At 38.6% G+C, this 27,206-nt stretch overlaps 1 protein-coding gene across 2 annotated transcripts in view; it reads left to right on the forward strand.

Annotated features, from left to right (window-relative positions):
• TPK1 (thiamin pyrophosphokinase 1) overlaps window positions 1-27,206 on the forward strand; it is a 307,128-nt gene that overhangs the window by 139,751 nt on the left and 140,171 nt on the right. For both annotated transcript variants that reach the window (XM_075142929.1, XM_075142930.1), the window contains exon 4: window positions 8,138-8,210. In XM_075142929.1, coding sequence (XP_074999030.1) covers window positions 8,138-8,210 — 73 coding nt within the window. The remainder of the gene's footprint in view (window positions 1-8,137; window positions 8,211-27,206) is intronic.

Here is a 27,206-nt window from a genome sequence, read left to right on the forward strand (position 1 = left end):
CTTTTCTCCATTCCTTGCTGTGTGGGCTCACATTCCCTAAAAAGATGAAGCGGTATGTTTTGTTCCTCTGTGTAGCCCAAGTGTTGCCAGGATCCTCAGTGCATTGTTTCTCTGCAAAGCGTTATGTAGCTTATGAGTGTAAGGGCTCAAAACCTGAAGAAATTTTATTAATATATTTAAGGTACTCAAGCACATCGTCATCAAAAAAAAAAAAGGGTCAGAAGTTTGCTCAATGGCTGCTCTACAGGCAATCAGAGCCCAGGATAGAAGATATTTTCATTAACCATATGGGATGCCTTTCAGTAGTTGTGTTGTCATCAGAAGTTCTGGTTTCCTGCTTAAGACTTCATGTCTTCTGAGTAGGTGTTTTTAAATAGATTTTTGTGTGGCAATTCGCCTTTTATGGCTCGTCTTCCTGCTTATGGATAAGTGTCAAGATGTCTCTTTTCAGGCCATGAAACAGAAAATTAATCCATAAAATGATTTGTATGTGGAAATCAGAAAAGAAAATGCAAGCCCAAACAGGAGAAGCATAATTAAGACTTTTGAAAACCTGCAGATTTCTCCTTGCCTGCTTGGAACAGGTTGCTCAATAAGGGGATAAATCTCTTCTCATTGCACTCGTGAATCACTGTGTAGAAAGGGCTCTAAAGGATTTCTGTTGCAAGCTACTTGCTGCAGTTTCAAGCCCTGAAGAAGCAAAGGGCTTCTTCAAACTCAACCTCTCCTGCATAGGTCGTCTTCCCTGTTTTTGGAAGTACGTAAACAGATGCTAAACTCAGGGCAGGTATTTAAGGTACTCAGGCGAGAGCAAGTAAATTATGGAAGCAAAGGAATCCCAGTGAAGGTCTTTCACATATAACTGCTTACTGTTTGATTGTGCTTGACTTTTAAGCAGATTCTTACTGGTGTGTAGGTTCACAGAAAGGACATGTAAAGTTAAAATACTAGTCATCAAAGCTGACTTTGAAAATTTGACTTTAAAATTGTATAATGAGATTTCAAGCCACACTGTAGGGGTTGTTAGTAACTATCTAATTAGGAGAAAAAAAAAAATATGCGTATTCCTAGCTCTTCTGGGAAGAAGAGAAATTGTTTATCTTGTCTTAGAAAGTTTGTTCTCACCTTGGAGCAGCAAAATCCAAATTTGGTGGCACTCCATGAAGAAGCCCTGAACTGGCTCTGGCTTCTAGTGCTGCCTTTTTGAGACTAGTTTCTAAATCTCAGTTTGTGTAGTTTTGTGACTATTTCGATCTAAATTTACCAGGTTTTAGATCCCATCCCATCCCTTTGATTCCCCACATGCTGTCTAAAATGTTAATAGTGAACAGTTTACCCTTCTCTAGTGTAGTGGCTAGTTTTCCTCAATTTTTAGGGCAAATTCTGCCATGCTTTGACATGAAAAGAGGGAAAATGGTTTTGGTGTCTTGTCAGCCTCTATCTTCGCAGTTAGTCAGATACCCTCACCTGTCGGAGAAAGTCTTGGTTACATTGCTCATCTTCTCTCCCCTTTTCTTTGTCCTCGGGTCCTAGAAGACTAGAGATTGGCAATTCTGCATAAGTAGTCATGCTTCCCCAGCTTTTGTCCTCGGTGTGGTGGGTTTTTCCTGAATTACCTGTGCTTACCTAAACACAGGCAGGTGTTCAGCACCATGGAAAACAAGTGAGCAGTTCTTAAATCTTGGAGCATCGTTTTATTTTGTGCTGTACTGATTGTAACTGGAGAACAGTTTCAAATATTGGCAATTAAAAAGAAAAATGCATCAGTTGTAGCTATCATTAACACTTTTCTTTGTCACTGAGGAATAAGGTTTCGAGGCAGGGCGTTAGCTGCATGATTTTTGTTAATGACAATGGGAGCTAGTTGGCTGTCCCCTGCAGAAGATGTCCCCCTGATGTGTGCTTTGCATAGCAGTTTGAGCTGAGGGTAATATGTTCTACAATTTATTTCAGATTTTTTTTTTTATTATTTGCAAGGTGACACTGCATACCAGGCAAGCATAAATGAATGCATTATTGCCCTCATATCTTCTCACACTTTTATCTTTTTCTGTAAATCATAGCGTTTGCAAATAAAATAATACTTTTATGCTCTTTAACACTAAGCTCTTTAAAAAGTAAGGAGAAAAGAGGCTGTTCTCCAAGGTTGCCAAATATTACCAAGTACTTTTAACCACAGAGCTACCTGACTGTAATCCACAGATTTGGTAACAATCTGTGCAAAGAATTCTGGCAGGGTCACACATTTCTGCTGTCTGTGTATGGCCTGATGTATGCATATACTTGCTTTCTTTGTTAAATTGGGGTCTGCAGTACTGTCGTTGTCCCCCTCCCCCCTGCCCCCCCCCCGCCTTTTTTTTTTTTTTTTCAAATCTTGTTAAATCTCATCTGGATTTATTGTAATGTACAAAATGTTGTTTGGCAATTATGTTCTGTGTAAGCAATTGCATAATGAACATTAGGGTTTATTAAGGTCTTGGAAGAAGGGATGGGCAACTGGGGTTTTTTGGAGATTTTTTTTCTGAATTCATACAGCAACTAGCACAACATCGTTGTCAGTGCCACCCTAATACAAATATTATATAGTGGTAAGGGAGGCTTTGTGGATCGAAATAACAGTGATGTGAATCATGGAGTCAGAAAAAGTAAGCTAGCTGACTTCAAGAGAGTTTTGATTGGGAAGCAGAGGGTGCTTTAGCTGTTTTTTAAAGGCCTGATGATAACAGTAAGTTATGGAATCCTTAGTGTGATCTGTTCAAGATGAACCAAACAAAATGCTTTTTTATGGTTAGTTTGAAGTTCATTAATTGTATTGGTATTTAGTGTTTGGCTTCTGAGCGTCAGGTGTGACCCTTACTTGTGGTAACCTTGCAGGTAATACCGTGAAGGTATTTATAGGTTGAATAGACATTAATTCTGAATATATCTCGCAATCTGACATTTCTCCTTTCCCCAGGAACTCACCTCTGTACAGCTAGATGGGGCATTTGAGTATTCTGCTTTGAGACAAAATAGAAATGGCATCTACTTGTGCTGTACCTGTCTCTGGGCGTTAAAAAGACACTGTGATCTTGACAGCAGTTAACAGTATACTTTTGACAGATTTAAACAGACTTAACACCTTTTTGATGAGAACAGCCGTCACTCACCCTTCTAGTAAAGACCGACAGTCAGGAGGGCAAGCTGAAAGTGCATCTTAACAGTTAGCAAATGTATATTTGGGGGCATTAATTTTGTTTGTTGGGGTTTTTTGTTAAACTGTGCTTTTAATATTTATCCTGAAGTAATGCTAGAGGGCTTTATCTTCAGTATTCCCAACTACTAGATGCTTATGAAGTCAAAGCTGACTTTAGTGACTTTGCTTCATGTTAAGTCTGCAGCATTTTATCTTCACTGTATTTTTTCTACTGGGAAGTAGCTTGTGTGTGTCTGTTAGATCAGGGTAAAAGGCACCGGTTTTGAAATTTATTTTTAGTAGTGAAAAAAAAGCATAGGGAATCCACTCTGTGCCCTTGAATGGGAAACGTAGGGCTTGTCTGCGTGGGATTTTTTTCTGTGCTGTAACTGAAGGAAGCAAAGGGTACCACAGATACTGCCTTTAAATGTTCATGTCTCTGATGTTAACATTTGTTTAAAAAAGGTTAATTGCAGACAATTATGTGCTAAAGGAGCTACATCACAAGAAAAGTCAATAGTACTAGGAAACTGTAACTTTGAATTAATGATAGGACTGAACAGTTATGCCAGAGCAATTTATTTAAGGAGGCAGCACAGGTTTTTATTATAAACTGCTAAAGTGTGATGTGTTGTTGGTTTTTTTTTTTTCTTTTTCATAACCGTATAAAAAGGCATATTTACCACTCCACACTGAATTCTTAAAGTGAATGAATAAAGAACCAAGTATTCTGACGTTTTAAATTTAACATGCTTTTCATTAGCGTTGAATATTTAAAAATAAAACTGCTTCCTGAATTAAACTGTGTCCATTAGATGGGTTTCTTGAAGGCAAAAGGCACAGTTGTGCTTACTTAGCATGAGAACCTCAGAGTTTAAATAGCTTCTATTTATTTTGTAATCTATGTCTATGGTAAGAGTCAATTACTGTTTTATGGTACTGGTGACTAAAATTTCATTAGTGTATCCTGAAACTATGGCAAACTTTCTGGAGTCTCTTATTTTTTTACTGCTCTCCAGCCCAGCATCCTGGGAGTTTATAAAACTGTTCAGTCAACATTCAGCCTTTATCTGATTTGGATAAATCCCCTAGCTGGGATCCATCTCAAAACTTCTGAGAAATAGTGCTGTTTTTTCTTGGTAAGCTAGCTAAAGGTTTCATATGAAACTCTGTGTTTTTTCAAAAAAAAGTTATATACACGAAACATAAGCAGTCTGCTATGGAAGTGCCTTCAGGTCCTTATCTGAAAGCAATCCTGGCCCTCCTGACTCCATACTCATTTTAGATGGATGCCGTATGGCTCTAAAATACCCTGATGAGAAAAAAAAAACCAAAACAAAAACAACAAAAAGCATCAACCTAAAGCCAAACAAACAAAAAAAAACCCCTCAACCTCCAAAAAAGGAAAGGGAATGAGAAGAGAAAGAAAAATTCCGGCTGGCCCAAAGCCTCTGAGGATTTTTTGTTGCGCAGTGCCTGCTGTTAAGCTGCTTGACAGCTCTAGAAGAGACTTGGTAGACTAGGCTGATCTCACATGAATTTTATACTTTCGGTCCTGTTAGGATTATGGAGTTGGCTCACTCCTGATAAATGTCAGTGTAAAGCAGCAGAGAATCAAGCCAGCTGAGCTGGTCATGACCTTATATGCATAGAGATAATTAATAGCTAATGAGACTGGTAAAACATGGTTCTGAAATGCAGTAGACTGCATCATCTGGACTGTTTAGAAATTAAAATTTTAAATTGCACTTTGCAAAGGAATTAAAGACATCTTTTGCCTTCACTAAAGGATATGTGCCATACATGTCACTGGAACATATGTCATCTTCAATACAGTGATGCTACAGAATAAGAATTATTCATGAATTTGAGGTCAGAGGGTAGGAAACCATGGGTTAGACTAATATAATACCTGATTTTCATCCGTACTTCAAATGAGGGCGGCTGTTTTAAATTTTATGGAGAGGCCTTTCTTGTTACTTTTTTCTGACATAGTTTCTTCCAGTCACGTAATAGTAAGCTTGATACGTGATTCTCCAGAGCCTGTTCTCCTGGAATCTGTACTCTGGAGTAAACACAAAACTATACCAAAGCAAACAAGTGAAAACCAATTATTACAAAATATTCTTAAGTTAATTTAGTATGAGGGTTTTTTTCCATATATCTCTCTCTCAACTATTTCCCCTTTTTCCTTATCAGCTAGTGCTAATCTTCTCTGAGGTTCGTCAGTCTAGCACAACTTTTCACATGATGACTCTTCTTCACTTCTTCACAATTGGAGAAGAGCTTTGACTCAATTCTGCTCACCTGAATCAGGCAATTTGTTCTGCAGAACTCAAAAGGACCAAGTCAAATGCAGCTTTGACTCTTGACTGAACGTTGGCTTGCTTTTGTTGGTTTGCATAGTTAATGAGCTACAAAGAGCAGCCATCCGCTGAAGGTAAAGCTGAAACATTTTATGATGATGTTTGTGAGACAGACAGTGCAAGTTGAGATTTACTCATGATGGTTATTTTTTAAATTCATCAGGAGTGACTTTCTGAATTTTCCTTGTTCCTGGTGTTTCTAAAAGGGAAGGAGAAGAAGAAAGAATTCTTCTCTTCATGTTCATTAATGTAAGGCTTAGACTTTTTGAAATTTTGAAGTTTCCAGCCACAATTCTTTATTCTCTGTTAGTCACTTCTGGCTTTGTGGTGGCTACAATTGAACTATTCAGAGAGGATGTTTCGAAAATGGACGTAGTGCTTCCTGGCAGAGGAGACGCATTCAGGCAGTGTAGCCAGGAGCCCTGGCAGAGCGTGTGGGAGATGCAACCGAGATTCTTGTTTCTTTTGCTTGTAAAAATTCAGAAAGAACTTCAGCTAGCTTTTGTCATGGAAATGGTTTTACTTTGGATGAGAGCAAAAGCTGTGCAGTAGCATTTGATTCTGAGAAGATACTTTTTTTGGCTAATTTTGCTCCCAGTTATGCCTCTTGAAGCACTCAGGAGAAATGGTTGATTATTTAAAAGCACTACAGTCTGTAGTTACTGTAGGAAAAAAAGTGACAAAGACACTTTTGGATTTATCTGCTGCATTTCAGTAAGATGAACAACCTTAAGACATCAGCTTTTTCATCAGAGGGGATGTGTGTGTCATACCAAGTTGGCTTTCAGAGACAACTGGCTGTTGCTCTCCCTGCCCAACCTGCTGGGATGCCTCCAGGGCTTGCATTCGGGGCCACCGCTGTAACGCCTAGAGTGAATTTACTTTTAATGGCTTTGTTTAAATCAGGAAGAAATGAAAGGAAAATAACAAACTGAAAGAGAACACCTGTAGTTTTTTAGTCTTTGTGTATTCAGTAAATATTTCATTGGGAAACTTGTGGAAAGGTAAAAAGGCAGCAATTTAAAATTTAAATTTTGAAAATGTGGTATTTTTTGTATGTTGAAAAGGTCAGTATCACAATGAAGGAGCAAATCTAATTTTCTGTTTAGTTTTTGCTGGTTTTGAGCTATACCAACTTGGGCATATAAAACAGAGCACTGAAGCATTTGCGTTTCTTCTAGTTGGTTTCTGTGTGCTCGATAAAACCCTATGCAGAATGGACTGCCCTTCCCCCCACAGCGAGGTGGAAGCATCACTTTTGGAGAGATTATTTTAGAATATATCCTTTTATAACAGCCTTAGTAATAGCAGAGAGCAGTGAATTTGAAATGCCATAGTTGCACGTGAACTAACAACAATTGTACTTACCAGCTTCTGCTGAAGCAGCTTTCAGTTTCCAAAGAAAATGGTGGCCAGTGACCACGCGTCTCTTTTGAAATTTTTGAACAAAGCCAGAACATGAGATTTTTATAAGTTATACTGATGTGGGGAGTTTGCAGACCCTGCAGCATTCTTCTAATATCATGTGGAAGAAAAATATGTCCGAATATATTTTGCCCAATTCCTCGTGACTCAGCTTGAGCTGTAAACTAATTTGCTGATGAACTCTCATACCTCTCGTAAAGTATAGTAACTTTGAGAAGAGGAGCTGTGTATTTAATTTGTTAGAAAACACTGAAATCACAGCTTTAATTTCAAAACTCAGGTCAACCTTATCTGTTGAAGCAGTGGCAACACTTTCACCTGTCTTCTTAGCTGCTGCTTAAAACTCCAGGAATTGTGTAAGATGGAAAGCTGTATTTCTGTGTTTTTTTTTTTTCCAAAAATATTCTTAAACTGTTCTTTGTGTAGCACAGTTGAAGTTTCATCATGAATTTGATAAGATTTTATACAGTAAATATTTCGAAGCATTCTGCAATTAAAAAATGACAAGAAGCAAGTTGAGATAAATATCACAACATTATTTCTATGTGCTTTGCAGCAATATTACTGTGCAAATGATGGTTAGGATTTGAAATCAAGTTCATACACATTTTGTACATCCAAGATATGACTTAAAAATCACTGAGCATTTGGCTTCCATATTTTGGGGGGAGTATTTTTAATAAGCAAGAAGAGCAGAAACGAGATGACATCAGAAACAACTAAAATACAAATCTTTGGAACATTTGTGGCATACCAGCTGTCCAAGAAGCATCAACATCAGCATCTTCTGACAAACGATATCCTCCGAGGCTTGATGTACAGATATACTTTTTCAAATACTTTGCTGACTGAATGATACATTTGAAAGATATTTGAGAGTTGTCTTTCTAAAACCATGCACATACAAGTCTTGCGTTACTGACCCAGGGAGGTGTATGAGCATCTAAGCGATGTGTAACTCCCTCAGCAAAGAGGAGACACTAGATTTGTTTTACAGTTTGTCCGTTACCTCATTTTGTATCACCTCATATCAACTCTTGTTTTAACGTGCTTTTGACTAACTCCCTTGAGAGATTAATGCTTGTACCCCTTAGTGCTCTTGAGAAAAGAAATATTAAATGTAGTAAGATGGATTAATTTTTCATTTCACTGCTCATTGCTTTCCTTTCAGCTTCTTGCCTGATTACATCAGTGGTGATTTTGATTCCATTCAGCCTGAAGTCAAGGAGTACTACAAGGTCAAGGTAAATTAAATCTCTTTGATGAGTTTGTGTGTGTTAGAGCATTGTAGGATCCAACCCATTAGTGTCCCCATTGGTCATTAAGTGATTCTGTCTCCGTTGGTTTCTTTAAGGCTTCAGTTGTGAAGCACCTTACAAGCTCAGATGTTGCACTCTGCCTGGCACTGTACTAATGCTAAAAGTAAACACCGGAGGTGCGGTACTGCCTGAGTCCTGCGTAGGGTGCAGTTTCATAGCACCAGCTCAAGAAATAGATCGTACGTTGCTGGAGATTATAGCAACTAGAAACTTCCTGAAAAATCTGTGACTTCTTTTGCTCGGTGAGATACAGAGCAATAAAGATTAACCTCCTGTGATTTCCACATGGCTGGCACCCACAGACCTTCTAGAGAGAGTTTCTCTGTGTGACTTTTGCATGATATGACTTTACCTTTTTTTAGCGGGAAGCTGCAGATGGAGACATCTGTCTCTCTCAACACCCACTGAAGCACTGAATTATGCCCCGACTACTTCTGTGCTTCACTAGTGGAGTGCCCTCCTTAATGGGTTTTTGGAAAAATTCCTGCATACATTAATTTATTCCCAATGTAGCCACCGCGTTTCCAGTGAGCAACGTAAATGTAAACTCACATTTCTTAGGTCTTAGGGCTCAAAGTTCTGCCTTTACCTGACTATTTGGCATTTAACGCTTCACCTGCCTGCCTGTATAGGCTGTTGTTCTGAGCGCAGTGCATTACTTTCACATCTTGGGCAGCAGGTTTCTGCAAATTCAGAGTTTGCTTCAGAGCGCCAGCTTGCTTTTGCAGCAGGCTGTACTTGCAAGAGTAGTAAGTGTTTGATCCTTGTGAACGAGCAGTCTTAGAGGTCTCTGATATGTCTGCTGCTAATTCAATGTGTGAGGCTGAAATTTGCCTAAATCTCCTCTAATGGACTCGGGATCAAATGGTTAGAACAAAAAGTTTAAAACTCTGAGGGGAGGGCTGGAGGAGTGTGTAGGACTGGGTTTTAGTCCCTCTCTAAGCACTGTGTGTTTTTTAACATGTTCTATCTCATTGGTTAGAAGGGAGAAGTGTGTGATGGCTGTCCATCCTGGGAGAACAGCTCAAGAAAAATGCTCAGGAATCTTTAGGTTTCATCTTGGGATGTGAAAATAAAATAAAAAGTTTTGGATTAATGCTATTTATTATAGACTGGAAATTCATGATCTATGAGTAAGTGGGGAAATCGCAAAACGCACTGCTCTGTTGGGCATGGACATTGGTATTAATGCTTATATAAACTGCATGTTGGTAGGTAGGTGAGACCTACCAAAGAACGTGGGTTAAGGATTTTTCAACAGAGAGAGAGGAGATGGAAGAGGGTAGGAGGGGGAAGAATACAGTAGGATATGGAAAGGGATAAGCTAAGCTAAACTGGTATTACTCTTTTCACGGGGATTGCTTTTCTGGCCATAGCATGTCTTTTGTCAGCTCTATTGTAGCTGACTGTTGATGTGCAGTTTACATCTTCTCTATGAACATGTAGTGAACCATTCTGCTTCATACAGAGTTTATACACTCATGCAAGTGTTGGACTGTGATAGGGTGTAAAGGAAGCCGTATTTTGTCAGGATTGTGAAGGTGTAATGAAGAGCATAATCTAGCCTGCAAAATCCTTGCCTGGGGTCCTCATACTGAGGAAAAAGCAGTTTGACTTCAGGATTTTAAGCTTGAGTGTACATGGCAGGAAAAATAATTTTTTGCATTTTTAAATTAAACTTCTGTAGTCAGGGAGTTAGAATGGTAAATACTGGGTGGGTGTCTAAGGAGATCTTGAGCAAAAAATATAGTATAACACAAAATTTGGAAAGAGGTGTGTGCTTCTTTTCTTGTAAAGTACCTTGTCCAGTAAAGCACCCTCTGTAGTCCAGGCAATTTCCAAAGTCACTGTCACTTGGAAATGTTGTATATGATGATGATGGTTAAAACAGGCAGCGAGAGAACTTCAGGTGAGTAGACTGGTGTAGCGCCGTTGACTTGAGGGAAGTACGGCGTCACATTGTGAGTTAGGATTGCCTCCCATGCTGTCCTTCCTTCCTCACTGAAGCACACCCTCACCCACATGCAGATTTCACCCAGAGACAGGGTAAGCCGTTATCGTTAGATAGTATATTGTTTCAAGCATTCTCTTCTATCAATTGTTGATGATTATGAATGGGAAAATGGAAGAATTGTTGTAGTGAAGCTTAGACTGATGTGATGTTGCCATTTTCAGTGAGCAAGTGGATGAGAATCCACAGAAAATCCACCTGCTAACTGATCAGTATTTCTCTGTACAAAGAAAAAGCCCTTTCCCATGCTAGCTTTTGATATTCGTGGTCAATTACTTTGACACTGGCATGCTCCTACGGCCTTCCCCTTCCCCAGTCTTGCTTCTAGATACTCACTCTTGCTCAAATGGAAAGCCTGAACCATTCTCATCACACAGAATTACCTGAAAGCACATATATTTGTCGTGCGGTACCACTCCAGTTTCATTTGCCCAGGTTAGTACCAACAATTTCATTAATTAGCTGGACTTCTCTGAAGTTGAGCATGTTACCTTCAGACAATTAAATATTTATTTTTCCTTTGAAATGTGTCTCTAGGTAAACATTTTCAGGGCGTTAGGTCTTCATCACAAAATAACAAGAATATTCTATTGGCATTCCTAATGCTTCTGCTCCCATTTACTGCCAAGCTACCCTTCCCATTCCACCAGGCAGTGGACTGTCCTGCCTGAATTTTCCCAGTCACATGCACCTGTCTTGAGCTGCTGCCAGGCCAAGATTAGTAATGACTTACACTGCAGGTAAAGCTTTAGATTTGTCAAAACTCACACTTTAAGAGTATTTTATACTGTAGTGTAGATTTTCATGTCTTGGTGCCCCCTGCTTTTTTCCATATATACCTAATGTAACTTATTCCCATATATTGCACAAAGGAAAGGTGACACTTTTTGAAGGCACTTACTTGGGGTCTGTCAAGAGCTTTGCTGCCTGGGTGTAACATTGCTGTGACCTGCAAGGAAGTACCCTCCCATTTCCGTTCCTTTGTACATGTATAACCAAGTAATTCATTGTGGCCAGCAGAAAGGAGGAGCTATCACATGCATGAAGAGAATATGAAGGAAAGTGAAGCAAGCAGCAAATACTGAGAGATATTCACCCTCTGCACTCCCATCTGCCTTTAAGTATGATGATGTACAGTGAAAAGTCATGCCAACTTTTCTATCCCTTAAGTCTGACTTGATTGCTGTAGAGTCGTCTTCCAGTTGAAGGGCAAGTGGTGCTGAAGGAGCTGGAGGTTCCTTTGGTATTTCAATTGCAATGATTTAATTTATACCAGGAATTAAAGTGATTTTTTTTTTCCTTTATGTTTATGAAGCTAAAGGTAAGTTTCCCTGTGGTTTTTATAAACATGCTTTATAGTTCTGTTAAGTATTACATTTACAACAGAGTGCCAGTGTGACCTTTTTTTTTTTAAAAGCTATCCATATTGAGAGAAATTCATCATGACTTCCTTTATCTATCAGAAGATAGCACGCCACTCCTTAAGAGGAGTTACTTTTTCATAGTAAAGCTCATGGATGTTAATTATTGAGTTATAAAACATACTCATTTACAAGTGTTTGTGTCAAAGACAGCCTAGTGTAGTGCTGAGTAAGAAGGGGGAGTATTAAATTCCGTGTGTGAAACTAATTATGGTTCTGTAAAGCGTTGTCTATAAGCAGTTGTATCATCATCACGAAACAATGACAGGCCTGGCTGCTCCATCACACCAACTTCACGCCAGGATGCTGCTACTAGACTTGGAAGGTTTTCTAGTTCATTTAAATGATGAAAGCAAGAGCAGATATATGCCATTACAGCAAACATGGCATACAGATTCCTGAAGCCAAAGGGTTTTAATGGAAGGGATATCTTTAAGCCAATTCCTCTGATGTTTTTAGTTGAGCAAGGATTACATGACAAGTGTTTCCATTTTCCCTTAAGGAGGATTATCGCCACTGTGTTGGGGAACCTCGTTTAAATAAAGTTCATAAATGTGAAGCAAATAAATCCATTTTATCTCTGTTAGGTGTGGCATGCCATAGTGAAGAGATCTAAAGGCAAAAGTGCTGTTTTTTCAGTGGTTTTGGAAAGTAATCATATAATAGACTTATGAGTGGGATGCGTAAGTGATGGGTTAGGCTTATTATGCTTTTGGGAGAGAGTAAGTAAGCATGCGTCATAGGTTATTCAGCTTTACTTTTTGTTTTCTGTAGTCTTGGTTTTGCCTCATTGGCTTGTCAAATAGGAACTTGTAGTCCTTTATTCTTTATATTAAAAAATTACTGATGATTTCCCCCATTTCTTAAAGAGTTAATTAATGTTAAAACTGGATAAAACTGCACCACAGCTGGAAATGGAATATCATGTTTAAATTTCCCTTTTTAAATCATATTGCACTAAAAATGAAGGATAAAGAATAACAATTCAGTATTCTTTATTCTGTATATTTTCTGTCATTGTTAAAACAGATATTGAGAAGAGTTTTTGTACTTTCATGATAAATATGCATGTTCATATGATCCCATAATAGATTCACAGGCAATCTTTCTCCATATAGTCTGAAGTGCATTGGAAATTACACTGCACAAAGCAGGGAGGACTTGTGGTGATATTTCTGTCATTGCAGTTTCATCTATTTTTTGCTTTAGCTGAATGTTTCTATTATTGAAACCTTTTAAACATTACTTTGAAGTTAAAGCAGCCATTTGTATTGTTATGCCTCAAACAAGGCTCAGTTTCTGAAGTTTTGAGACCAAAGACATATCTAAAATTATACCAAATCTGTACTTAACACCTAGAAGCAGAAGGTTGAATCCAGTGCCCTTTGAAATCCAGATTATGCTATTTATTAAAAATCTGGTTTGGCTTTTCCACTAAGCAAACTTCATATGCTTTAAAAGACTTCTGTAGACATAGTAGGCTCTGCTTTAGATCTGTAATTAAATGCTGTGAACTTATTTACAAGTCCACTGTTTTTCCTATTCTCTTTCCTTTTTAAGCCCCATAGAGCTGCTTATTTTTGCAGGCAGTTCTGCAGCTGTAGCACTTTCCCCTTCCTTTTGCTATTACATTTCCAGGGTTTAATGGTTATTAGGGCTATAGAAATGCTTAATAGGTATGGTGTGGGTATTGTCTTTTTGTTCTATGATGATGCACCTATAATTAGATTTACAAAATGTATTTGTAGCAGTGAAGCAGTGCTTGTACATCTCTCTAACTCTCAAACTTTCTTGCTAAACTGCATGTTTTAGTATCATATTCCCTGCTTGCTTTCTGAGGCCAAAATTTTTAATAATTTTGGGAAATCACAATGTTAATTGATTTCCCTCAGTTATGTTATTATAATTTAAATTCGTTTAAAAATTTACTTTTTCTGTGACTATTTTAATTTACCTTTTATCCCTAAATGTTAGTATTTTTTCCTAAAATTAATTTTTAATACAGGATAGGACTTTAAATATTAAGAAGTTTGACTCATTTAAAGCATTCTTGTTCTAAGAAAACATAGTTCATTTTAGGGCCTCATTCCTTTGTGAGAGGTTTTAAGGTTTCAGAAGGAGCTGTAAAAGTTGTGCGGGTGGGTCTGAAACAGTTCATTCTTGCTGTTGAACAGGCTACTCCTGCTTGACAATCACCAATTAGGCTTTCAAGCAATCCCTTGTTTAATGTGTTCTGCTGAAGACATCTCTGACAAGTGTAAAAAGTGCTGTGTCTACCTCAGTTCAGCTTCTGATGTATTGAGGGTGCCCAGGGCTGCCTGGACTTATAACCAAGTTGTAAGTTGCAATTTTTTTCTACTGATGTACATTCATTGAAAAAGCCTCAGTGTCTTAATATAGACAGAGGTTCATCAAGTCAAAATGATTTACAGGGGTGGGATGGTCCTGTTATTAATAGTTCAAACGGAATATGACTGTATATGCCAGTTAGGATTTTGGACTAGAAGCTTTCTGTATGTCTTAGTCATGTAATTGTTCAAGGGGAGCTTTCCTAAAATGGTTCCATTCTTGAATAGCATGTCAGAGGTCTTGTCAAGATCGCGTTTCCAAGTGAGTTGCGTGGGTGATTTGGGTTATGTGGATTTCTTATTCATGCCAAACAAAAGTAATATCATAATGTTCCAGAAATGTCATAAATTTGTAAGAGATACTGTGCTCGGTGGCACTTTTGTAAAGGTGAACATGACAGACAGTCACACTAGGTCGGACCAGAGGTTCATTCAGCCAGTGTCTGGTCTCAGCTGGGCCGGTACAGAATACTTTGGAAAGCATATGCATGCACAATGATGCTTCTTTGATACACTTTTTCATCTCCCAGTAATATAAGGCTTAAAGATTTCCTAAGTCTTTGTATTTAATCGTTTCATAGATTGATTTATTTTTTCCCAAAATTAGTCTACACGCTTTTCTTTAAACTATGTAGATGAGACTGTGCAAGTATCCACAAAAAACCTGTGGTGATATATTCCCCAGTTTAAGTGTTTACTGGGGAGAATATCTGTCTTTTGGATTTTATTTTAGTTTTGAGCTTGACTTTTGATAGTCACGTTTGATTCTCCGGAATTTTTCTATTGTGATAAAGAGTGGATGAATGTACTTCAACCACCTTTTCACTCCCGTTCTGATTGTAGTAGTATGATTGTGCCTAGCATTTCTGTAGGTACATAGGGGGGTGTATGTGTGCACAGCTAAACCAATGGAATATTGCATATGCCGTCAAACTTATGGCCTAAAATTATGTACAGCCTGTACAGATGTTTTGTGTTCTCCAAGTTAATATACGTGTAATGGTTGGGAAGTCCTGTTGAAAAGAGTCTTCCGTAAAGCGAAGGATTTCAGGACTCTCGGCTTGTGCAGTGCTGTTCTTATGTGCCGGTGAAAAACAAAACCAAGATAAATCTCTGTCCAGTTCTTAATATCACTTTTTATGCTTTCACCAAGGTAGCCATTTCCAGAAAACAATATATCTGTTTAAATGCAGATGAGGTTTGGGGGGGGTGGGAACCCACCAAATTCAGTTATACAGCCCTGTATCTTTTTAAGTAATGTGTGTTCTTTGTGTTATCTCCTGGAGTTGCACATCACTGCTTTCAAACCTGAAGAAACAGCTAAGTCCTATTTGTGTTGTAATATCCACGTAGTATTACTGAGATTCAGCGAGTTTTGAGGTCATTGAGAGTCCCTGTGTACGTTTATTAGGACCGGAGTCAAGCCCTAATTTATCTAGTACAATAGAGAATGCAATTTGACCAAGTTCTCATTCCTTAAAAAAAGTGCTACTCTATTTTCCTTTGCAGTATTTTTCTGCTTGTTATGTAGCTTTGGGAGACAGTATATAGAAATTAAGAGATCAAACTTTTATTAGAGGCGGTTCGTCTTTCTTTTGCTTAGGTTTGAAATGACAGTTTGCAGGTTACGAGTTGTTTTCTTTCTTCTCACAAATGCCTTAGTGAAGCTCAACCGCCTGAGAGTAGAATATGCAAGAAAACAGTGCACCATATAACAAAAATTATGCTGGTGGTATTTTAGGTCTTGCATCCAATTTCAGTTTAATATTATGTTGCAGTATGAGATTTATTTCTCCCTTTCATTGGTTATGGCCCGAGGAGGGGAAAGGGTAGAATCTATATTGCAATAGATGTTTGAGTTACTTCCAAGAGTTTTAAAAAATTTAATCTGGTGTTAATCTCTGAAAGAAGTCATTACTCTGTTCTGTCAGCCTGTGATGGAGAAAATAACAGAAAAGTTTAAGAAATAGAAATGTATTGAATTAACTTCATTTCCAGTGCAAGGAACAAAAAAGGTGTTTTAAACAATGACAGCTTAATCTGGAGAAGGAAATTGAACAGAGTTATTTTGTGATTAAGCCTCTTCACACAAAAGAGACAGCTTTAATATGGTACTAGTGGTTGAAGACTCAGATGATAGGTCTTTTTAGATGTAAGCAGGATTTATACATCCGTCTTTTCTTTTTAGAGAATTTAAGAGAAAATTGTTCCTGGAGCACAAGGCTCAGTGCCCATGCCTATGGACTGCTAATTAGAACAGTTTATAATGAAGCTGCATAACCCACAACCTCGCGGCTCATCAAATGTTGCTGCAAACTCCAAATTCAGCCCAAATGCTCTGTGGGATTTGTAAGCTTGATTCTGTTGTGGGGGAGCCCATTAGCTAGCCAAAACACAGCTCTGGCCAACAACAGGAACACGAACCTGATCATTAATCAAGAAAAAGATCCCCAAAATCCTGCTGCTGCAATTCTTAAGTATTTTAAGAAGAATCTTGGCAGCCTCTGCGAATGATTCTATTGTGCATCTTGTCAAAGAAGAGGCAGCTCTCATTTCAGAAGCAGAGTGAGAAGATGCAGTCTGTTGCTCATTTCAAAGTAGGAAAGCTTGCTGGTGGGCTGGAGAGGAGGAGGAGGAGGAATGCTTCTGACATGCTTTCAGGGATCTGTAGTGAGCATTTTGGCGAGTGCGTTCCCTTGCTTTAAAAGGAGTGTGTGGACTACTCAGGGTCATTCTCCCTAACCTCCAAACTCTGGAGGCAGATTCACCAGGCCACCATAAACTTTGCTTCTTCATCTCTGACACAACTGTGAACTTAAAAAGACACGATAAATTGGGATACGTGATCCAGGGCTACCACATCTTTACTTAACATAATGTTGCCCTCATGGTGCTTACACTTCACTTACAGCAATACAATTACAAAACATCAAGGATGATAATCCAGATTTGGTCTGTTTGTGTTCATGCAGATAGATGAGTGCTCTACAACCCTTCAAACGGAAAAGAGAAAATGATGTGTGTTGTTCAGGTAGAAAAGTTAAATGCTTTTGTAGCTTGTCAGTGAAACAAAGGATGAGCTAAAGCTGCCAAATTTGAATTTGTCTTTATTTATTAACTTAACTGTGGAAGTGTAAGGTTATTTGGAGTTTTGATACGAACCAAGACAGAGGTGGAGTCTAACAGGAAAATTCAAGTGCAGCTTCTGGAGCACAGTTAGTTATTTTTCCATACCGAATTTTTATTTGGTCAAAACCATGCAAAATACAAGATTTGTTTTTATAGCTGCACTCAGAAATAGTGCAAGATGATAAAAGTTGTGTTCATATATACCAGGAGGAAATTTAACTTAAGATATAATTTTTGAAAGAAGACCATTAATGGCAGAGAAATACTGTTACTGGGGGGTGGAGGAGAATGAAAGAATGCAAGTGCTGGCATCGTTAACTACAGCCAGGTGGGGGAAGCTCTGCAAATTGCAGTTTTACTTATCTTCCTGGTACCTTCTCCTTTTATTTTTCTGTCCTGTATTTCTTGACTGTAATATTGTTTTGGGCTCTTGCTGTTTTCAGTGTCATCAGTAAGCATTTGAAGCTCTGTTTTTCTCTTTCAATTCTGCTGTTTTCCTTGAGTGTGCTCAGTAGAGCCCAGCAAAGAGGAGTTGGATGGAGGTTTGATAAGCTGACTGTGCAGGAAGCTCAGCTGAAATCTGATGAGTCTCAGCACCAGTGTGAGTTAGTTTGTGTTCTGGTGTGCTGTTGAATTCCTTCATTTGAAGAAGCTGTGATGGTCTTTGATTAAAAAATAATAAAAGTTCCTTAAGTCAAATAGATTTGGAGGTATAATTAGAAGTGGAAACAGTGCCCTATGTGATGAAATTGAGTTAAGAGAGAAAAATGAAATGTCAGGGGAGAGGAAAATGAGGAACGGAAACTGGGAAAAAGGCAGATACTCTTTAAAAGGTTAGAAAAAGGTAAGCTTTTTAAGAGAGAAAAATAAAGGTAACATCAGCAGGGGGCAGGAAAGAGAACTGGACAGAAATAGAAAAAATTCCCTGACACATCAGCAGATTAGTTCTGCTGTCATTTTTTGGAGCCATGAAGAAGTGAGTGTGATAAGATAAGCACCCATGAATGGAACCCATATTTTTCTAATCTAAAAGTAAGATTTTAGTTTTTTTAGGAATGAATGCAGGGTTGTCGGAAGTTGTTTTTTTTTACTGTTTTCACATGTTTTTGTTTGAAGTTAAAATAGGAGGACCTATGTTTATTCTGTCCTTGACCAAGCTTTGATGGGAGTTTCATCAGGTGAAGAATAGAAAATCATACAAGGAGCTTAAACCATAAATAACTGTAATGGAAGTTGGAATGTATTTACCGTAAATTTACAGGTGTTAAGACTATTTTGTTCAAATTCTGCAGCAGCTGCTGTGTAGTATATGATGCGTCTAAGCAACTGTTAATCCAATTGAAACGACTAATTTAGTAAGTATTTATTTTGCACTTAGTTGACGATAACCTTTCAAGTAAGGAATTGTTACTTAATATTACCAGATTTTCATTTAATTGATAAAAATGTAGCCTTCAAGAGGAGCCTTCTTTTGAGAGCTGAAAAGACCTTCCTCTTTTTAAGCTCAGCAGCGGGAGGACACCTTTAGAGAACAGAGTAGGGATTAAACGTGGGATATAATTGCTTATTGTGACCCAGCTCCATTTTTTTCTGGCATTTAAAAGCCAGAATCTTTTGACATATGCAGGTACTGTTTGTAAAGCCTTCCATTTGTTTTGTTCACCATCTACAGTTTCAGCATATAGTGAAGTATAGCCGTTATACTTTAGTGGCTTAGATACTTCATATTTTAATTACTTTTGAAATGGTATTTGTTAGAAGAAGTAAAAATTTGAGACATGCTCTATAGAGGCAACAGACTAATAATTGCACTGGATATTACTGTCTTGGCTGGGACACCTATACTTCTAGCATGGGGTTTGTACTAAGCAATTTGCTGTGGACAGAGGGAAGGAATAATGCCTTGTAATGGTCTTTGTGGTCCTATCCCTTTTCTCTGCATCCACTGGCAACTTATTTGGATCCTGCCTCAAAAATACTTCTGAGACGCCTAGACAATTCAATGGGATAATAGTGCTCATGGTGGGGGGGAGGAGGACTGTATCCGTTTCTGTCTTCAAATCAAACATGGGTGTATTTCTTGGGACTTTAAGATACATTTCCTGATGGAAATTTTAACAGGGGACAGTAGTGGAGACTTCTCTTCAGGCATCAGAACATGCTCTGTATCCTGTATTTATCACAGGTTTTTGGAGCAAATAAATGTACTCATCAATACCTAACGGACCTGCAGAGGTGCATTTCTGATCTGGCATCAACAGTTGCTTACACAGCTAAATGTGTGGGAAGGTCTCTAGAGTGACTCAAAAAACTCTTCTTCGGTAAGGTTATGTGCCCAAGATCTTGAGCTCATCCTAGACTGGAAGTGGGGGATGTGCTGGGTGGAAACTGGGAATATCACAGTTCAGCTTCCATTTTATTCTCCCACTGATGGGATAAAACAGGAGGGAGAGTGGAGGGGGTCTGAAACTCCTTGAAGTGTTTTTCCGTGTTAAAAGCTCCATTACTGTTCCAAAAAGTGCTCTGCTCCCACTGGACCTTCAGCAACTGTAGTTTGGTCTGAGCATGTTTGGCAGGGTGTTGTGAGGGGTTTTTTTGTCAACAACAACAGAATCAACTCACATGTGCTCCAGCAGTTGTAGATAAAACATGTCTGGCTTGTTCTTGGAGAGGGGAGGGTGAGAAGTTTTCAAACGTTTTTTGTAATTTGTTGAACGTTTGGACAAGCCAACTCCTCCTGATCCCAAGCAGGTATAGATTCAAGCACGTATCCTGCCTTTAATTACTGAGTTTAGACTGCTCTACATGCTTCAGTCCTTGTGCCGCCCTCAGCGTACTGCCCTGGTTGTGGCTTGCAGCCCCGGGCTGATGGGTAGCGAGCAGCTGCCACAGAGCTGTTCCCATGGTCTGGGAAGAGTTAGAAATAGTCCAGCCAAGGGGGACAGCCCTTCCCTTCAGTTTTACCATTTCTTTGGATTTTCGTGTGGTCTGAATGGATGTGCCCTCAGCAAAGCAACTAGCTGGCTGTGGCAAGACGCAGTTTTTCTCCTTCACCTCCCTTCTGTAGAAGAGCATCCTACTAGCTCTGAGAGGTATTCCTGTGCGTGGCTTTGGAAACCTTCAGAAGTTCAGTGCCCCAAATAGGTACGAATAAAAGCTGTGCCTTAAACATAAAACAAGCTTCTTGCTTCACTGGAAAGTCTTTTTTGAACACTTTTTCAGCAGAAATAACTGGTTTGTTCCAATTGACTGGAGTCTGTGAATAAAGCTTTGATTGTAGACCTCAGCACCAAAGCTTCCAAGGCTTCCAAAGAAAGCATAATGCTGTGCAGCAGGTCTGCAGGAGGCACGGCCGGCCGGTGTCCTGGTGTGAAGTGCTGTCCCCATCCAAGTCAATGGCAGTTCTGCTGATTGCGACAGGGTGTTCAGGATGGGTCCTAACCAAGGCAACCATCTGCAGAGAGAGGCCCAAAATCCATGATAATAGCTCAGTTCATCTCTTAGAGTTAATAAAAGAACGTAACAGATGAATTTGCAAACTTTTCAGTTTATTTAAGGTGATGGCAATGGTGAGGCTTTCAGCATATTGAACAGGGGCATCTTATCGGAGGAAACGGAGATTACAGGGTGTTTAGAGTGCAAGTTGGTGATTCTCCTGGGATTGTGCCCTCCTGTACAGAATACAGGACAGCTCTGTGTAATGTTTTTTGTGTAAATGCTATTCCTAAATGCCTCGCAGACCTGAAGTGCAAGTAGATGCATAGGCAGAGAAGCGAAGTGATATGGGAAAGAGAATAATTGCATTTGACATTTCTTCTTGAACTTGGTTCTATATAGTGTGAAAAATGTAGGTATGGGTTGACAGCTTATAGATGCTGTGGAATAGCTCAGAATTCCCTGCGGCAGAAGGAGAGTGGTAGAGCAGGAGAGAGAGGCCAATGTACAATGAGTGGTTAGATTTGGGAAGGAAGTAGTATAAAAAGTTTAAGGTTCCTTAGAGAGCACTATTTATCACTTACGTGATCTACTTTTTGTGGCAAACTCAAGATGCTTTGAAGGGTTAGGGTAAATCTGATATGATTTGATAAATATCAGAAAATTTTGTAAAGATGAACTGTTCCTAAATCATCTTACTGGTGTTTACGCTGTCTCTCCTTTAGTTAAATTCACTTTCAAAGAAGTTGCACAGAAGGGACGATATAATATAAGGGACGATGCCTTCCTATCCTGTTATCTGTCAATAGATCATTTATTTCTTCCCACAGCAAGCCATACCACTTTCTTATCTCTTTTTTCCTCCCTACTTCCGAATGATTCACTAGTTTAAAATGACTGCGCCTAAGCCTTTCTTGCTGGGAATTTTGTCTGAGTCATGGACAAAGTAAGAGCATTACAGTTGGACCCAAAAATCTGAATTAAGACATGACAGGAGAGCCAGGCTTTGAAATTGCATCTTCAAAAATTCATTAATTAAATATATGCATGTAATAATGAGTTGTGTGGTCACGGAACAGTACACAGACATGCTTTCTAAATGGGTGCCTGTCCTTGAAAGTAATATGATTGATGAGGCTATGCAATCACAGTCATTTCAAGCCCAAATTATGTGCCTGAGTGCAGGAAGCCCATCTTTGGTCTTTGATAATTCAGTGGAAGGGTGTTTAGGATGTAGTTACCTAGGATTGCAGACAACAAGTACAATGAGACAGAAGGCCCCTTCCAGCTGCTGTGTTGGCAGATAATACAGTTTTTGAAGTCTGCTTGTCAGGTACTTCTGTGAGTATCCATTTTAGAAACATATAGTGTCCTCTGCATACCTTTCAGCAGTTAGTGAGTATTTAGCAGCTACCTTTTGTATTGCAGGCACAAATTTAAAAACAAAAAGCCAAAACCTAATTTGAAGGATACAAACACAGGATTTGTATTTCAGTTAATTCATACATTTCTTTTTTAAAAGTAAACCTAATTAAAATGAAAATTGTGACACTTTCTTAACAAATTCCTCAGTTTAGTTTAAAATCATTCAAACTAAATAAAGAAGATTTTAAAAATATGAATGGCTGAAAGTTTAAGGGGAACAGACAGAATAGACCACGTTACTAGCTGAGCATTTGGAGCTAGAGTAAGCTAAAGAAGCTTTTGATAGGGGTCTACTGTAGAGTCAGAGATTTTAAAAATTATTATTACTTTATTGTAGTCATTTGACTTCAGTTCAATGCTTAGGTTTGAAAAGTTTGTTTTCTCTTTCGGTGTATGAATAAAAATGAGGCATGAGTTGATGAGAAGTACTATGCATAAAGTGCAGAAGGGCTTGGTGATGAGAAACGATCAATATTATCTCTAGCTACTGAGTTCAACCACGTGCATCCAGTAAATCAGTTCACTTTTAAATGCAAAATGTGGTTAGATAAGCTTATTTATGTCTCCGTAGCATATAAGATGGCTTTATTTAGTAGAGGATAAAGACACAGCTGGGGGTTAGAGCGTGGAACAGAGGGAAGTACGATTTAATGTGGATTGGAGCAGTAGTTGGACAACATACATAACCCAACTAGAAAATTGGATAAGGTCAGTGAGGAGTAACTGAAATGCTTTGTTGACTAATGTACAAGAAACTCAGCAGCAAAACAGAAGAACTAAAACAATTGTTATTGGTATGCAAATAGATCTTTACAGCTTTACCAGAAATACAGTGAAGTGGCAGGCAAAGATGCAATAGAAATATTACAAGCCATGCACTGATCAGGAATAGTAGAAATGAAAACTAAAGGTTAATGTGAAATAACTTTGTATGTTTATGATGAAACTGCAAACAAAACCAGCTGATTTGGGTTCATGTTTTTGGGCATGAGGGGGAAAAAATGCTGTTTAAGTGGTAAAACCCAGGTATACCTGACTGGTGGATGGCAGATAATTTTTCAGCATACAGTCTCTGAAAAAATAATAAGTTGTGGTATTTTTAGTGTAGTTCTGGTAGACAGTAAAACATCTTCTGGTAGATTTGGGGACCAAAAATGACTTTGGGTAGAATGATCAGAAGTTGACTTGTGAACTGTGGAGATGAACAGAAAGTCTGTGAGGTCTGTGCTCTACTTCAGTTTTGGGTTTTTTATAAATCTTATATAATTGTGTTTCAAAAGGGGAAAGCCTCGAGAAATTGAAAACAGAAGGCCATCTGTATAGGAGCTTATGTACTAAATGAAGAGAAGGCAGACTTCCACCCCTTTTGTCTTAAAGAACTTCTGCCTGGAACTGGTTCGTAAACAAAAGGTGAAAGATAGACAAGAAAGACTTCAAATATAACCATGTGAACCCAGAAAGGAAATTACGAGTAAGTGTGAAGCGTGCAACAGGAGGAGGGCAGGGTGAGGAAAGAGGGCTGATCAGCAAAAATACTGTTTTGAAGGTCAAAATGTGCAAGTGAGTGAGAGCTCCCTTCTGTGAGCTCCACGTGTAGTAATGCATGCTTTAGTTACCCAGAAAATGCAGAAAGATGAAGTGGTCAAACTGAGCCATGAGGACAGCATCGTTATTGAAGATCAGTATCTTACTACACTCCACGGCAAAACGATACCTGTCTTAAGTTTTTGGGAAAGAGGACAGAGTAGAAGTTGGGAAAAGCACAGCGGCTAATGGGAAGAGGCACATGGAAGTGAATATCACTGTTGTTATCAGAAGGTGACAGCTACACACTGGACAACAAGCCTGCTAACCCTCCTGTTAGCATCCTAGTTTGGACATAAAAACAGGGTTAGGGGACTCAACTTCCAAATACCACAGCTCAGGCTCACAATCGCATGTGCAGGAGAAGATACAGTCTTAATGACACTGGAGATGTGTGTACTCCTTTCGCAATATGGCAGCAGCAGGAGCAAAGATGACCCCCTGATGAAGGAGGGATTCACGGGCAGCAGTAGGATCTCTTTTGGTGCCACTGTAGAAGGCTTTGATGCCGCCCCTGGAATACCATGTGCAATTCTGATAACCCATTTCCAAAAAACATGAACCTAAGCCTGAAGCAAACTCAAAAAATGCCTGCTGAAACGAGCAGAGGGCTCAACAGCCTGTTTTATGAGAAAAGGCTAAAAGAGCTTGCCTTGTTTAGCTTAACGAAATTAAAGTAAAATAAATATATAAAGGAGCTAAACACTAGGGTTGGGGAAGATAAAAAATAATATTGATTTAAGATCCATTCGGATAAAATCAAGCTGCAAATTAGAAGTGTGCTGTTACCCATTGGAGGAATGAGCCTTCCAGGAGATTGTAATTGGGGAAGAAGAAGCCTGAGTGATTTTAAAATGGACGCTAAAAAGTTTACGCGAAGAAGTATTTCACGACACATTTCCTGTGGCAGCACTGGATTGAATTTGATGAGACGGGACAATCCTACCTGTCCTAGATTTTAATGAAAATTTTTCATTGCTTTTAAAAATGTGAAATGGTGGCTGTGTGCATTTTAATTTTATTACAATTGCCATCTGAAAGCAGCTTGATTTAAAAAAAAAGGAAAAACACCAAAAACTGATCATGTGGTGAATGAGAGGCATTGTTCACCATTTTCTAGAAAAATAAAAAGATGTATAAAATTAATAGTCTGATGTAAAGCATGTTTAGACAGAGATGTCTGGGAGGGTAAGTGTGTCATACCATGTAAGAGTATCAACAAAACTGTTCTCTGGGTTGAGCTGATCGTGATGACTTACTGAGGAAGAGCCTTTCTTTTAGAAGATAATTTTTTGTTTTCTTTTTTGGATCATCAGTTTAGATGCTTCTGTGACCTTGGTGAAACCAGCTTGACTTTAAAGAACGGAATCCAGGCATATAGTTTTCAAGTTGTAATTCTAATCATTAAACATAAACAGTACAGGTGATTGTTTTGTTTGTTTGTTTGTTTTTTAAACCTGTTTAATCTGCAATAATAAATAGTCCAGAAGCAAAACTAGATTTTACAACCATTGGGTTATTTTTCTTCTGCATGTTTTTAATAGCCAGTTTAATATGACCTGATGTGATTTGCATCTGTTGTGGAGAGAGCATGTATTTCATTTTAATGACTTCATTGGTTAATTTGACAATTGATAGATTAAATCTTGTTAAATAATGTAGGATAAGAATGGGCCTAATTTGAATGTTGATACTAACATTGCTTTTTCAGTATTGGAAAATTAAGTTGATTATTGCCACAAATACTGTTCCAGGACTTTTTCCCCCAAATCTGATAGACCTCTTGATGATTTCTAAGAATACAGCAAAAGCTAGAATTAATAGAGCAAAAGCATATGTCCTAAATTTTTACATCAACATGTATCTGATTCATAGATTCAGATCTTAGGCATTGTTTTTGAACATTCAATAAACTAACAATGTTAAAATGTATGCATTTTTTTTTTAATTAATTGACCTGCATTTTTCTAACTGCTGGTATGTGCATTGTAAGGTGTAACACTGCATTTTTCATGGAGAATAAGAATCTTCATATTTGCAGAGCTGAAGTTCACTTTTCACTTAACTAAATTTACTAATCCAGGAGAGCGACTACTACAGTAAATGTGTGCTTTTCAGTGGAACTTCAAACCTTTGTATCTTTGAACTACAAAAACTACAAACAAAATTTTCAGATTAAATCTCCTGTTTGACCTCCAGACAAATCAGCCACCATGTTTCATGCAAGTTTTAGGTAAGAAATTCAGACAATCCATCATACAGGACAGCCTACAGATACGTTAATCTGATAAGTCTGTATGAGTATCCTGAAAGGATTGTACTCGAAATAAAGTGAAGTGGATATGCATCTTTGCTGTAGACAGATGCAGATTTTTATCTGCTCTCTCGTGTCCTTCTATATCAAGCAGCTTCCACATCAAATGTCCAGTCTGTGGTTATGGAGTGGGTTACAAGCCTGTAGTTGTGATTGATATTTTATTGCTATTTATTATTTGTGTTACCCTTTTGCCAGGTACTGTAGAAATAGAGGGAATGCATTTTCCTCAACTAAGACAGGACATGGTTATAGAGTCGTAGGGAGGATAAGAGAGAGAAAATGAAAGAAATCTTGATTGTTTTTTTGTTTTTGTTTTGTTTTTTTTTTAATTTCTGCCCAATCAAATATAATGTTTCCTTGCCATGCTGGTTCCAGAACCAATTGTCTGTCTGACATCTCTGGCTTCTGATTGTATTGCAGGCTGTCAAGCTTAGTGCTTCTGGCCAAATTCCCTCAAAGTCACTAGTAACATTCCTTGTCTTTTCTCCTTTCTCCTCTTCTTCCCAGCCTCCCCTGCCAGCACGGGCTTTGTTTCCAACTTTGAGGCCAACTTCATTAGGTGTTCCCTGGGATGTCTTTATCCTGATTGACCTGAGTGTGTCTGCAGCATGACCTGCAGTGCTCCTGACCCTGAGAACATGATGCAAAGGTGTCTGCAACAATTTTGCGCGGAGCTGGCATGGAGGGAGCACTGCTTGTGCACTTGGGTTTCACTAGTTGTGTGCTTATAGGTTGTAGGCTGGAAATCATCAATACAGGAAAGCCCTTAACGACTGCCTGAGAAATACACAGAATGTTTAGAATTCAAAGTACTTCCAGAGCATTGCCATGCCCTTGACAATTGGTTACTATATGTAATTATAGCATAATGTAATTATTCCACTAGTCATCTTTATCGTTCTGTAGTATGGGAAGTAATAAAGTCTGCTGTGATTCATTTTTCAGCTGAAAAAGCCATCTCTGTAAGCATACTACTGAGCAAGAAGAGCTACTGTTGTTGATCAATCAAATAGACAGTGTTTACTTTCCCCTCCCCCCTGCCTCCCTAGAGTTTTACTAATAGCTTACTTAAAAACAGGTGTTTGATTTGTCAGTGCTATTTTGCATCTCTGTACAGAAGAAGGATGGCCCAAGATAAATCAATAACAGAGGAGGGGATGGTGTTAGTTTAGGGATAAGGCACAGTTACAGAAAATGGGATAATACAGATTATCACTAGCAATTTGAGTTTATCAGGGATGCCTTGCAAGG

This window comes from Calonectris borealis, chromosome 2, assembly GCF_964195595.1.
Source record: "Calonectris borealis chromosome 2, bCalBor7.hap1.2, whole genome shotgun sequence".
In the NCBI taxonomy this organism is placed as follows: domain Eukaryota; kingdom Metazoa; phylum Chordata; class Aves; order Procellariiformes; family Procellariidae; genus Calonectris; species Calonectris borealis.